Raw genomic sequence first — 14,740 nt, forward strand, 5'->3', positions numbered from 1 at the left:
CAAGATTTTGGCATGAAAAACCCATACCAGAATGATATCCCTATATAATTTGGTGGCTTATTCTATAGAGGAACACAGATTAGGAAATCAGAAGGGGTAATGATCCTTTCTCAGCTTAGGTTCCACTGTGCCTGCTTTTGCAACCAGGAGAATAGGGGAAGTGCTGCAAGATTGTTTCCTTAGAGTCCTAAAAGTCTGCTGAGCTATACACAAGACCTGTCCAAACTATGCAAATATGTCCTAAAATAGAGGCTCCTAGCTCCCAATATGCACTGAGTACTAAGGGAATTTAATTGATCACATCATGGTGGTGCTGAGTCAAAGCTCAAGTCTTTCATGCTAGTTCCTAAATAAAAAACTAATGAAGAAAACAGTCATGTTAAGCTCATTTAAAATAGAGGTAGTTTGTCTTCATGAGGGAATTTTGGTTTTTTCCAATGCCAAGTCAGATATTGCAAAAATACATCCCAGAGGAATTGCAAAAGTGATACTGAAGATGCATGGTGTGGACAGTGAGAAATAGACTGGTTTAATTACACTGAACGTTAATGAAAGAGGATTTATGCATGAGATGTACCTATCTGAGATTATAGTGTGTCATTAAACGTTCATGAAATGTAAGATCTTGACTTCCTTCCTTAGCCAGTGCTTGCCTTTATGTATTTCAGTGAGACAGTATCACTCAGGAGGAGAATGGTAGTCAGCTGGTGCTTCCAGGACAGCTTGGCATTTCCTTTCTAATGTATCTGACCCATCTGGTCTGGTTACTCACTTCCTTTCAAGCAAAAAAAAAAAAAAAAAAAAAAAAGCCTGGATTGCTTTCTGCACCAGTACTCTTCATGTCTTTCCAGTACAGGTTATTGATGAATCCCTCCTCTATCAGCACTTAATAGAGAGAATTTTTATTTATACTTTTCATGTATCAAATCTTAAAAGCAAGGTTTCTTTCTGTTCAATTTCCATCATTTTCCTTCCATGGCAAATCCATGTTCACTAGGGTATAGCTGTATCTTCACAGCCCTGTGACCAAGCATGTGTCATTAATCCCCATCACTAGAACATGGCATATGAATATATAAATATATGAATATATAAATAAAATACAGTAAGCTGGGTTCTGGATGAAGTTGTGTCTTGCTGCCTGTAACTTTGCTGCCTGCACAAGCAGGTGTTCTGCTTTCAGGTTTATGCATCTATAGGAGAAACCTGCTGTGCTCCTGATTTTGCCATTTGATCAGCATAGCAAACATAAATAAACAGAAGGACTGGATATGAATAGGGCCACATCTGCAGTTACACTTGCTGGCATATAAATTAAAAGGGGTCTTTATTCTTGAGCTTTAGTGAATTTGTTGACTGTGGTCAGGAAACAAGGAGATTTCTTTCTTCAGCTGCCTGCTGCAGTAAGGAGAAAGGTGGTTGTGTGGGTAAAGCATAGCAAAGAGAGGTGGGCAGCCCACTTTGTATTCCCTGTTTTGTAAATAAGCTTGCTTGGCCAGATCCTCAGCTGGGATAAGCAGGCACCTACTGCCAGAATGAATTAAAAAAAAAAAACATGTGTCACTGAAGGACATCTTTCTAAATAAATAAGCATGTTGATGTCCCTCTCCAGTTCTTTTCTATAATCTCTTGCGACCTACAATGCTCCCTGTAGATAGAGGCCAAGTTTTTTTATTTGGAGATAAATTTCCTGAAATTTTATGTTCTGGCAATAGATCTAGCAGATACGGACTTGTGGGACAAGCTCACGCTATGGATCGCTATTAAATTATTTCATGTCAGAATTTAGCTTGGAACAGGACCAATTCCAGTGTATGTAACCACAAACATCCAGTTGGGTTAAGCAGTAGTGCTTTGCGTCACAGATTCTGCCACTGAGTTTGGTTAATACAAAGTATTTGCTTTGGCACTGCAACTCCATGCCCCCTTTTTGCAGGGTGTGGGTTGGTTTTTTTTTTCTTTTTTTTTTTTTCTGCTCCCCATGGGTCTGATACTGCATTCTTCTGTGGTGACTCTTCAGTGTATTTCTATTTATTCTGCAGCATTATTCCACTGAAGAAATAAATAGCCCACTCTGAATTTTTGGCCTTTACTTTTTCTTGCACTTTCCTGCCCTGAATATAGGACTTGAAGTTCTCACTTGCAAGGCTCCTCAAGGGCACAGGTCAATTACTCTGCAGGTCAGGAAAAAAATCATAGCAGATAGCTTTATATAACAGGCTTCATCCACTGAGGGGAGTGGGATTTTTGTTTCCCATGGCAGGCACAGATATAATCCACTGACAAAAACCATGGGCCTTGCTATCCCAGCAGAGGAGAAGCAGCCCTCTAGAGTAAGTCTGTCCAGCTGTATGGCAGATTCTTTTATTGTTATACAAAAGAATTTTATTTATAGTAAATATTTATAGTCATATTTTACAGTTATATATATTCACAGCTAGATGGCAAATATATTTTATAGCATCATATGAAAGGGGGAGAGGATGCGGGAACAAGCTCCTTTTATGCTTGTGGTCACATAGGTCAAAAGGAAAGTAAGCCCTACTGGATAAACAGGTAAAGACAGGATTGCCAATTTTGCTTAAATATGTTTTTAATGGAAAAAAGGTTCTGCTGGTGCTTCATTTCCTTGTCAATAATTAATAGCAGTGGACAGGCCATAAAGGATCATAAGCATCCAGCACAGCCTGTGGGAGATGGGGCCCACATGCCGTGTAATATTGCCTGCCTGGAGGCCATCCAGGCTAGGTCTCAGCAGGCCTGGCCCAGAGGAAAAACCATGGGAAGAAGCTTTGGTAATTCCTGTAAAGAGTCTTGGCTCCCATGCCAACTTGCAAATAGCAGGCTCCTCCTTTCTTTGCCTCAGTTTCCATTTCTGCCACTTAAGGATAGTCCTAGGGGCCTGCCTCGTGGGAAGGCCATGGTGACAGCTTTTGTTCCCACAGTACTTCGGAAACCTGAAGTGCCGTTCAACCGCTAAAGAAATTCCCTCCCTGGGACAGCAGATCCTGTCCACTCCCCAGTTGCATCTTTCCAGCTTGAAAACTTTTCAAGCCACCTTTCTAAGCACTTCCCCTATGATGCATCTCTGCCTCAGGCTCGTGCTCTCATTCATCTGCAATGTCCTTTCTGCTAACCTCCGAGTGGCAGAAGCAAAACAACCTGCGAACATTGAGAGCTTTGTGTGCTTTCAAAACCAGGTTTGATGTTTTCAACATACTCTCTTATTTTCCTGTGCTCAGACCACTGCGTAACATTTCTGGAAAGGCAGTCGGCCACTCCAGCCAATTTCTATGGCATTTTAAAGCTGCACATATGTTTAATATATCTACTACTTCCTTCCCCTGGGCTTCATACTTCTCTTGCCATTCATCTTTTCATACTGTATGCACAGAATGAGTTATCTACAGTGTCATTAGCATAATATATGGCATTTCCTAACACATACATGGTAAATCTATTAGAAACTTTAACAGCTGTAGACTAATTCCAGCAGAGTGAATGCTCTACCTGGTGGGAAACAATCATAAAGAATACTTTTCCCATTCAGAATTATGAAAAGGTGATAGAAACAGATGCATCCCCCTTCTCAGTTATTTCTCTGACTCCAGGAAGAGGTATGAATCAATGAAATCAAGGGGGCTGGTTTAATCTGAGGCAAGTGGAAAGAAATACTACTTCAAAGAGCAGGCCAAATTCAGACATGGTGAATAACTGTGTAACATTGTCACAGATGTGAAGTTAGCACTCCCACCAAGAGCCAGCTCCAAAGAGCACAGAAGTCAGTACTTGCCCCCAAATCTGAGGGGCTTCTGCAAAACAGGAGGAGCTATGCCCAGCAGAGTGACAAGGAGGAGCTGGCAGAGTCTGCATGGGGCCAGGGCAGGGTGGGATGTGAACGATGCATGACGGGTGGCTTCTCCCATGCTTATAACTCCTGCCTCTGCAGCAGCAGTATAAAATACTGGCAGTAATGCTGAGCAAACTGAGCTGGAATAAAAGCAGCAAATTGATTAAGAAGCCATAGTTTCCTTGCCCAGTGGCATCTCATGTCAATTCTTCTGCTCTCCTTTCCCCCCAGAATTGGAGAGCCTGCCAGGACTGTGTTTGTTAATAGGGTACAAACACCTCCATTCAACAGCTTGCCATGGCAGTCCTATAACCACAGCTCAAATAAAGACTAAACCATTCTGTTCATCCTGCCACTTTTAGGTAGTGTTATTTTTAATATACTTAAATACTTATTTGGGGGTTCTGTAAATGTAAAAGGCCCAAGGTGGCACAAAGATAGATGCAGAAAAGGAAAGTTTGCTTGGGAAATAGAGATATTACTTGTTTCTTCTGCTCTGCTATGAAGTCAAAATAGGTGAATTTACCCACTTTTATGACTGAGGCTAGCTATGTAAAGAAATACACGTCTTCCCTTTTTAACCTGTATGAATCTGACTCCACACAATGACTTTCTGGAGGAGTCACAGCTTGGAGCAGACACAAAGTCCAATGCAGGGAATAGTTTCTAGGACAGTAGGACCACTTCAGAGCAGCTGCTCTTTGCCACATCACTTCCCTGCTGTCAGGTGAGTTAATCTGGCTCTTGTAGTACCTTTAAAGAAGCACTGGCAATATGGGTAAAGTGTAAAGAAGGAGCTGGTGATTTGAAACTGATGGGAGGAAGCAGTGAGGGGACAGAAGAGGCAACCGTAAATACAAAGTTTGTATGTTGAGAACACAGGAGAAAAAATTCCAGCATGCACAGACTTTAGGGAACAGGTACTGGAACTGGGAAGGGGAGAGGAAAGGGTGACAGATGAGGAGAAGTGGAGCAAAAAAGTGTTTGCAAAGCAAGGGGTAGGCAGGGATTCCAGACACGGGGGTGGGGGGTGATAGAGAATCATTAAAGGCTAGCAGCAGCCTGGGACATATCACTGCATTCGGTGACCCTGTCAGGGCATTGCAGACTCTCAGACGAAGCACTGCAATGCTTCACGGTAACCAGGAGAAGGGTTCTTGGGACTCTACCAGGAAGCTAAGCTTGTCTGATGTCTTTTGCAAATGACTACTGGAGACAAAAGTGGGAAGAATGGCTATCTTCTCAAGGCAAGCACTGCAGGAGGTAGCTGAGAGAAAGCAGTGCAGCACACACAAATCTTGAATCCTGGCATTCCTTCCCCAGTAATCAAACAGTAAGCTATATTTAGCCCAACCTAAACAGAAACAAAGAACAGTAGGACTAGGCTTAGCTCTAACAGCTGCCACCAGCTGCTCAGAGGGGATGCAGGTACAGTCGGTGTCAGATATAGTTAAATGAGATGGAACAGGGAACATAGCTATGCTTGAGTGAACAATGTTGGCGTTTGGCTAGAGAATTTCTACATTTTATTATTTCATGGAAAGATTGAATGTCAAGCAAACAAGAGAATGAATGCTGTCTACACCAGTGGCCAGGTTATGGTGAGCAATGGGCAGATGAGCAGGGGAAAGAGAGGAGGGAACAGCTACAAGTGGACCTTCTTGTCATTGAGGGCAAATGTTTCTTTGTGTAGCCCAAACTCTTAGCATCCAGTCTCTTCAGTTTTAGTATAACAAGAATTAACAAGTGCAGTTTTGATAAAGTCCAAGAAAGGTTGAGTTTTCACATAGCCAATGGCTAAAAGCTTGTATCTGTGTGGTAATCTCAGTGGGGCTTCTCCATGCGGCACACTGTGGGTGCCCGCAGTCAGCGCTGATCCCAGGAGGTGTCAGCCCTCTGCTTGGACAGCATGCTGCCTGCCCGGTCCCATGTGCCACGACCAGACATGCTGGGGCCCCCACAACAACCCCTGCCCTTGTTGGCATGACAAGGACTCTCAGGACCACACATTCATGAGCAACAGTGACCTATTTGATCCATGAACCCAGGGCTCAACCTCCATGCAGGGATCTATGCCATCCACTGGACAGAAGTGCAGAAAAGTCATGTCACTGCAACTGTTTGCTTGTCATATTATGTGCTGCAGAGGGACATGTTTGCATGCCTGCTGGAACAGAAACTGTCAGAAAAGCTCACCCAAAGTGGCCTAATTGTTTTTACATTCCTACTAGTACGTATGTGTGCACTCATAGTACGTTCAGCAATCCTGTCCTTGAATGAACAGCGTAAAACCAGGTAACATAAAGAATGGGACTGTTTAATAAGCACTTTACCAAGAAATACTAGAGGACAATTAATACAGTGGGTGTTGAACGTGATTGCTGAACAATTGCATACTCATCTGTTTATCATTACCGTTCTTAAAAAACAAACAAAAAAGCAACCGATCTACTCCATCAGCGTAAAAAAATCAGACCCTCCTTCCACACACTTTCTGGATTTCAGAGTAACTTTATTACAGTAAACCTCCCTAGATGCATCAGTTGGGGCAACAGGGACTTCAAAGCTTTTGTGGTAGCTTTCCCTGCCTTACTAGCAGAGCTGAGAGCTTGAGGACTAATCACTCCTTAATAACTCATGTTTCCTCCCCAAAAATCCCTGAAATGAAACTAGTGGCAGAAAACATCTAATCAGGGATTTGTGAGGTAGAAAATCACTTTGAAATGGGCATCTTTCCCAGTAACATGTACAGTTTTTTGAGAAAGGGGGCTGAATTCTGTTCTATTACCCACGTGCCCAGACCTTGGACTGGGCCATGATCCCTGGTAGTATATTTCAGACATATCTCCAAATAAAGAAAACAAAATACAGATTTGTTGGAGGCCTCTCTGGCTTGGCTGTTGCTCAAATTGTTCTGCAGGAACCTTCCAGCCTGCATTTCTTTCTCCCAGGTAAGTTTCTGCCATCCTGGGTTAGACAGAGAAAATAGCGTAAGGCAACACATACGAATCTGTGTCTGCTCAGGACTCTCACAACTGCCGCTGGAATGACTGGGGCTGGTGAGGGCTTTGCTTCTGTGACAGACAGGCTCTTTTCAGGATGATATCCACTGATGCCACTTTACTGATCATCCCTATGCACCGACCCCAGGAACCAAGCTGGATCAAAAGGTGGCAACAGCCCTGGGCCTTTGTGCATCTGATGGCATAAGAAAAGGATATGTCTAACTTCCTTGAGGCAGGCACGCATTTACCAGGTAGGCTACGGGGGCTTTGGCACATTCCTTCCCTCCTCCATAAGCACCAACAGAAACTACACATCCTTCTGTGTCACATACCATGGCTGCAGCCCTTCCAGACAGATGAGAGCTGCATCTGCCCTGGCTGCAAAAGCCATACATGCTAATTCAGGAACTTGGAATAGGCAGCCTGGCACATACAGAGCAAAAAAGCAGGTTGGATAGCACAGGCCGCAGCTGGACCTTCTCTTTTTTGGCCAAAATATAAAGGCTCCTAAGCAGAGGTATTTTGAGCATTCATAGTCAACTGAGTTATGAGTTGGAAAAGCATCAGCCATGAAGTGCTATCCAGTACATGCCCTTCTTTTCTCCTTCTGGTTCCTGCATTTTCACTCCTCTTTAACTTTCTGGGCACATATTGTACCTTGTGATGGCATGGGAAAATGAGGCGTTTGAGTCTTTATTAATTGTTACTACTGTATTTTTAAAAAGAGCTATTTAGGAAATCCTAGCTTTTGTTACCTTAAGAATGAAGCTGTAGGATACCAACTGAAGAGCAAATTAAACAGCATTGTATAAGTAATTAGTGTATTTTAATTTTCCACTCCCTCCAAGCTCCTCCTGGACATAAAGAAAAGGACTTTAAAGGCTCTCCCCTCCCATCAGTGCCACTTGACTCTAGCTCAAATTAGGATGTGCAGCCCTGCTGTCTAGAGTAGGGCTCAGCAATGTCTCTTCCCACCCATGTAACACCTCTTTTTTTCCCCTGAGTGAAGCAGCAGCAAGTGCTCCTTGGCTAAGGCAGAGCTCCTCATCTGTTATTTTCAGCTGGTTTAAAGCAATGTTTATGCAATATTTATACACTAAGGACTAGGAGAATGGAGCATCCAGTCTGCTGTGCAGGAGTGGGTTAGGATGCTTGTACCTGATGAGCTTGCGCAAGAGAAAGTGGAGGTGGCCAGTGATTTACTGCTCAGTGTAATTCCAAAGCAAGTGCCTGAAGCAACTCTTAATTGTGCCTTTCTGAGTTGGTTTGCTCCTCTTTTTCTATCTGAAAGGTTTAGGTCTACGTTAGGTAAAAACAGGACAGATGAGTTAACTAGCAATTCTGCTGGCCTGCTCCAACAGAGAGGGGAAGCTGGAAAGCAGGGGAGAAGAAAGGAAGGAGATAAACAAAAAGCTGACACTCGGATTTGCTATACCTGCATGTTTGATTCTTAAGCCCGTGAACCACAGAAACCTGATAAGCAGATAGAAAGTAGAGAAAAGTTGTGTTTTCCCTGGCTTTAATTCTCCTTTGAGAGGCTATCACTGTTCTGATTGTGAACAGTGCTACGGTTTTCCATCTCAGGTTTGAGAGAGCTTTGGATTAATCAGAAGGGACTACTTAGTAGAGCAAGGAATCTTGTGCCCAATTAAACATTAGTTTTAGCATTAATGACAAGATTAGGTTGTTAATCAGCTCTCAGTAGTGGTAAAAATAAAAGGTTAAAAAGTAGCAGTAAAAACTCCACTTTCATGGTGTGTGGGGGACAGCTATAATTCTCCAAATGTCCTGTTCCAACACAACACTTCCTTCTTCAGTGCTTCATTCACTGATCCAAAGTGCTGGTCAGGAATAGGAAAAGGACACTTTCCAGGATATTACAGTATGTGTCTGTAACTTCACAGATGCTTTGAGGTGGTGAAGCCACTTAAAGATTAAGAATCTAATGTCTGGCTCTTCCTCAGCAAATGAAGATTTGAAAACAAGCCAGTGACCATATTTTGGCATGGCTTTCTGGCAATTACAGTGGCCTTATTTATCACCCAGTTTCTCCTTTTCTTCATATGCATCTAGTCTGCTCCAGCACTCTGCCTTGCTTTCTTGCTCTTAGAGTCTGGCTTATCTTCTCGCTATCTAGCCAAGCCTACTCTTGCAATATATGGTCAGAGAATCCTGTTTCAGCAACATATGACAAACTGGTCACACTGTGATAGAAAATTACCCGGGCATTCTCTCTAAAAACCCACTATCAACACTAACCTAGCATGGTACTTATCCACAATATCCAGCTATCTGGATATTATTTTGTGTCCAGCTCTGCTTTTAGCAAATGTATAAAAGCACTTCCACTATTGCTACTGTTGGCTACAGGCAATTATGTATTTTCTGACCCCCTTTTCCCTTGTTTCCCTGGCATTGAGTGCGTTGTTGAAACTGGAACTTTTCATATGAACATACAAGAGGGTTTTCCAAAAGCAAGATGGAAATTCTGTGAGGCAGTTGCTGCTCTGAGGAGGTGGCTGATAATAACTAGGAGTCTTTCCACCCCCTTAAACTCACCTTTTGTGCTGCCTACTTATTTGAACCTTTGTTTCCACACAGATTCAAATGCCTGGTCACAATCAATCAAAAAGAGGGAACCTTAGACATTTTATGCAGTATTCCCATGCATCCCTCCCCCTGCCCCAAAATAAAAGAAAAGGGACTCTGAAGGACTAGGATCTTTTCCTTGGCTTTTCATTAAAATGATCTCCCACCCAGATCCAAGACTACAGGAGGAAATTATCACCGTAAGGTTTTAGTGTAGCAAAATCTACAAAAAGGATGCAACAGGTAAAAAGGACTCTCTTTGATCCTACGCTGGTGAGCCATTTGAATTGAGCACTTAACTGGTGGTTTTATACTTTTAAATATAAGGTCTCAGGTGATTAGAAATATCGGGGCAGGGGGAGTCTTTATTGTGTCATTTTTACTGCAGGTGTTTCAACATCCCCATATATTGTTTCGAACCCAGCCAAAACACTGGACAACGACAGAAACCATCAATAGAATGTGAGACCAACCAAAAAGAGAACCACTAAAGTTACTTGCAAAAGTTGGAGGGAATGGTGAAATACAGAAGTAGATTTATTGACACATTTCCAGGTAATAAGCTATCTGGGAACAAGGCATGGGAGGTGAGAGGGCAATAGGAGAGAAGAAACAGTTTAAACTTTAGGAGTATGCTAACAGCGTTCCCTCATGCATTTTATCCAAAAAAGATAGAACTTAACTTGCATTGTCTTTGTATAAACGATATAATCTCTAATGACATCTGCATCGCATATACCTTTTTTCCTGAAGGCTGACAGAACTATTTCACTGATAGTTTCTGGTAAGATACTTCCTGTGTAAACATACTTTCATAAATAACTGGTTCCAAAGTTAGCTAAACAACAACAACAGACGTTTATGGGCCAGAACCTTGGCACTTTTAATATAAAAGTGACTTCAGGAAAACTGATCTGGTTGACAGCAGCTGAGAGTCTAGCCCAGTGCTCTTAAGAGTAAGTAAGTTCTATCCCCTGGCTCATGTTGCACAGGCTTCCTTAAAACAAAGGTGTCTCACAGTTCCAAACAGGCACAGGAGTATGACTTGACTGAATCTCCTTACTTCCATATCCTTGTGGTACAAGGACATATTATGATGGTCCTTGAGTTGTCAAGTTTGTGCTGAACCACTGAACTACTTGAGAGAGCCAGCATCTGTAACACTGCATTTATTTGTCTGACCAACGGATAGGCCGCCTACAGAAATGGATTTTTAACATTTATGCCTCCCCGTTGTGTTTCTATTATATGAACTTACCAGACCGTGTTTATTTCTCAAAAGATCTCTCTAACTGCAAACTTTGCACATCATAAATTTTCCTATTTTCTTGATAAACAGAAAAATCCAAGAGAACACTGAGAGTAAAAATCCTTTGCATTGCTGAGCCTAAAATTTCCCATCAAAGTTGACAATTACGGCTATCAATACTTATCAGAGTAAGTCCAATAATTAACAGAGGATCTGATCTTAGAGGTATAGGGAAAAAAACATATAAATACCTTAATCTAGCACAAGCTATGAAGGGACAAATTAAATAACACTAACTCTGTCTGTTCCAAGGCAAAACAAGAAGAATCCTGTCACTGACTTCATGAGAAGTGTGACTGATTGAGGGAGGGGGGTTCTTTTTTTCGTAAAGCAGTAAGTCCTTTTATTTTGGAGAACCTGGAGAAAATAGTGTGGAAAACAAGGAATACAGAGCTCCTGGCCTTATCCTGTCCTCTTTGACAGGAATAAAGTCCCAGCTGCCCTTTTGCACAAGGAGTTTGTCTGGGCAGTGCTGCACAGAGGGAGCAAGAAGTTACCTGATGACAAGCAGAAGAAAAATCAGCCAACAAACATACCTGACTTGCCCACGCCAGCTCGACCAAAGATCGCCAGCTTCACTTCCGCGCTCTTAGCCATGCTGGAGGAACGGAGTGTCGACAAATTCACAGGCTTATCAAAACTGAGGCAGAAGAACAGTTCCCAGCTCCTGTCTTAGGCTTCACCGTGTCATTGTGACGTCAATATGGAGCCTGGGGAAGAACACCACGAGGATGGAGCAGCGAGTAGCCAGGCTCTCCCTCAAAGTGCTTTTTTTTTTTTTTTTCAGATAGGCATAATTGATGCTACGCTCCAGCTTTAAACATTGCCACAACACCACTGACACATTTGGCACTGTTCAGGCAAAAGATACCTTCAGCTTTCTAGCTCTTGCTGTTACTTTCACACTGGCACTGTAACACTGAAAAAGGTACTTCCTCAATAACCCAAAGTACTTGTCGCACAGCTCTATATATGGGTCCTTATTCTGGCTTTTTTTTCTTTAAGTTGGGATTGCTTATATTTATTATCTTTGCCTTAACTTTGATGAACCAGTTTTTGCAGAATGTATTTAAAAGCCACGACTATTCAATAATAATGCCTGCACATTGCTGATCTTTCCCCAAGTCATCCAATTCCAGAAGCGTCTCAATTACGCAGCTGTAGTTGCTTAAAAATCTCTAAGCACTCATATCTTGCCCATTCTGTTAAAAAAAAATCTACCTAAAAGTTCTCTAGTCCTCCTTGTTTAAGCTGCCTCAGCTCATATATATATAAGCATTCAGCAAAGCATGGTGTTAGAAAAGGATGCCAGACTTTCTGGCAATGCAGTTTTAACAGGCCACCCGGGAATTATCTATATTCACAGCTTTGCTGCATGACCTTGAACAAGTCACTCAGCACTTCCATGCCTTGATTTCTCTAGCTGGACAGTAAACTATGATAATGCTTGCCTTCGTAAAATGCTTAAAGATCCTAGGTGAAAAATGACAACCATGATGATGATGATAATCCCTAGTCCTGAGTAAAACCTCAAAAACCTGGTCTCTGTTTAAAAAAAGGTAGAACTTTACTTGTGAATACTACCTGTTATGAAGGTTTGCCATTGTCCTAAAATGTCCACTTCGATCACAAATTCTAACGCTGACATGTGAACTTCTGGGTTATTATTACCTGCTCTACGGCAAAATACATCGCAAACGTTTCTTGAAACAAAAGCTCAGGGATTTTCTCTATGGAAAGATACACTGCAAAAAGAGTAACTAGACCTCACGTAGTGAAGAGTTACTAACATATCTCTGAGCTCTTTATGATATCCTGCCTTACTCTGCATAAGGAATATCAGATCATACTCACCTTGCGCAAACGGACAGAAATGCCCAGTGTTTTAGGCGCGGTTTCATCTAACGGGGGTCACCGGCATCTCCCTCCGAGGAAAGCCCACCGCTGCCTCCCGCCTGCAACCCCCCGAGGCGGCGCAGCGCGGCGCGGCGCGGCGCGGCTGGCCGCAGCGAGCCCGGCGGCACCGGCTGCACCCACACCTCCCCTCCGCGCCCGCGGAGCCGGGCGGAGATGCTACATATATATATATATATGTATATATATGTATATATGGAGAGCTTCACACACGCCTCCCCGTGCTCCGCACGGGCTCTGCTCCCCCTGGCCGCGTCCCGGCAGGTGCCGCCCACCGCGGCGGGGGAGGCGCCGGCGGCCGCGCCCCCGCTCCCCCGCGCCTTCCCATCCGCCCCCCTCCCCGCGCCCGCGGAGGAGCAGCCCCGCGGCCGCCCGGCTCTGCTCCGCGCCGCCCGCCCCTGCGGGCGCCGCTCACCTGCCTGCGCCCGGCCGGCAGCGCGGTGCGAGCTCCGCCGCGGCGCTCGGCGAGGGAGGCGCAGCCGCGGCCCCGGCGCGGCGCGGTGCGCTGCAGCGCGGTGCAGCGCGGCGGCGCCCCCTGCGGGCCGCCGGGCGCGGCGCGGCGGAGGGGCCGGGGCCGGGGCCGGGGCCGGCGCGGGGGCCCGCTGCGCGCCCGCGGCGCCTGGGCGACAGGGAGCCGCGGGATCCCCCCGCCACGCCCAGACCCCTCCTCCGCGGCGCAGTGCGCCGGGGCGCGGAGAGGGTGCGCAGGGCCGCCGCTCCCGCTCTGTGGGGAGCATCCCCGGTGCCGTGCCCAGAAAGAATAGGCTAAATCCTGTAATTCTGTGCGCCTGGCTTAAATGCAGTCTGTAATTACACGGGACGATGCCTGTCGCTCCCGTTCATCATTTCTGACCGAGTACCGGTGCTGCATCTTGCTAGCAGGCCCGGCCGACGGCTGCTCTGCCATTTAACTCGGCGTCTCAGGTGCTCCCTTCACTTCCCTCATACTTAGTGCAGTTCGCCAGTACCACCCCATGCACTGTGTAACTCTATAAAATGCCAGAGTCTCTCCCTGTCCTTACAAGGCTACCGTCACAGCAACAGCAATGTCACTATTTCATCAGGCCGTTATCGAGTAGCACTGACGTTTTACATGGCGCTCTTCAGGTTTCCCAGCACAGGTTACAGCAAAGGAAAGGGTTATTTCATTTTGCAAATGGTGAAAATGAACCATGTAATTGCTTGAGTCCACCCAAGAGGCTAGCGTCAGAGCCAGGAATAAAACTCTGAAATGGTAGGACCACCTTCACCGGACAATTCTTACTTCCTTGTTTATTAAACTATCCAGTAATGTAAAGACACATTAGTAACAGATGTGAAACAGAGCTGAAAAGCACTTCAAGTTTAGTGGATGTTCGTCCTGTGTTTCTCTTCCAGCCCAGAGCTGACTGAGATGCAATATGAATAAAAGAAATGGCTCAATGTCCTTCCTGATGCAAAATTAAACAGAACTTGGATCGGAAAAGTTCTTCCATGGTCCAATTCTCTCCACAAGAATGCAGTAAGCATTTAGGAGGCTGGGCTGCTCAGGAGTCAGTCCTGAGGAGAAATGAGAACCTACTATTCCCTGCATGCTGTGCCAGCTGCAGGCACTCAGGATCAGATCTTAAAATAGTTGTACTGCATATCATTCAAAGGCAAAAAATTAGAAGGCAGATGTGAAAGCAGTAGTGTGGTTTATACTTTACTTGTTAAAAATAAATGCTGAGGCTTTAAGCCTACCATCTTTGTTTGGTTTACATAATTTAGAGGGATTAGCTTTTTTCCATCCTCCTAAGAGAGCAACTGGTCTATTTTGCATCTGGGGAAATGTGTGTTAGTCTCGAGGCCTGACATTTGTTTTGTGTCGATGGAATTCACTCTGCATGGGGCTGTCAAATTAAATACGATAACTGGCTTTTCCAAAGCAGCAGATAATTTATTGATCATTAAAAATCCTAGTCTCTGTGCAGTCTGCTTGTGATGAGGTCTTTTATTGGCATCAGGGTGTAAGAATTTAGTAAACACTAACCATGAACACAGGCAAAAGATTATGAGACTGGCCTGGTCCAGGACTGCTTCAGTTGTAGTGTG

The 14,740-nt window shown here is 44.4% G+C and overlaps 1 protein-coding gene across 2 annotated transcripts in view; it reads right to left on the reverse strand.

Moving 5' to 3' along the window:
* RERG (RAS like estrogen regulated growth inhibitor) overlaps positions 1–13,178 on the reverse strand; it is a 109,458-nt gene extending 96,280 nt beyond the window's left edge. Inside the window, exons 1-2 of one of the 2 annotated variants that reach the window (XM_064515531.1) lie at positions 13,083–13,178; positions 11,290–11,463 (exon numbers count right to left, since the gene is read on the reverse strand). In XM_064515531.1, coding sequence (XP_064371601.1) covers positions 11,290–11,350 — 61 coding nt within the window. In that variant the 5' untranslated portion in view covers positions 11,351–11,463; positions 13,083–13,178. Of the gene's footprint in view, positions 1–11,289; positions 11,464–12,607; positions 12,941–13,082 lie in introns of those variants that run through there. The other variant, XM_026117001.2, reaches the window with a different exon arrangement.
* Positions 13,179–14,740: the final 1,562 nt, after the last annotated feature.

The sequence above is a fragment of the Dromaius novaehollandiae genome, chromosome 1 (genome assembly GCF_036370855.1).
Source record: "Dromaius novaehollandiae isolate bDroNov1 chromosome 1, bDroNov1.hap1, whole genome shotgun sequence".
In the NCBI taxonomy this organism is placed as follows: Eukaryota; Metazoa; Chordata; class Aves; order Casuariiformes; family Dromaiidae; genus Dromaius; species Dromaius novaehollandiae.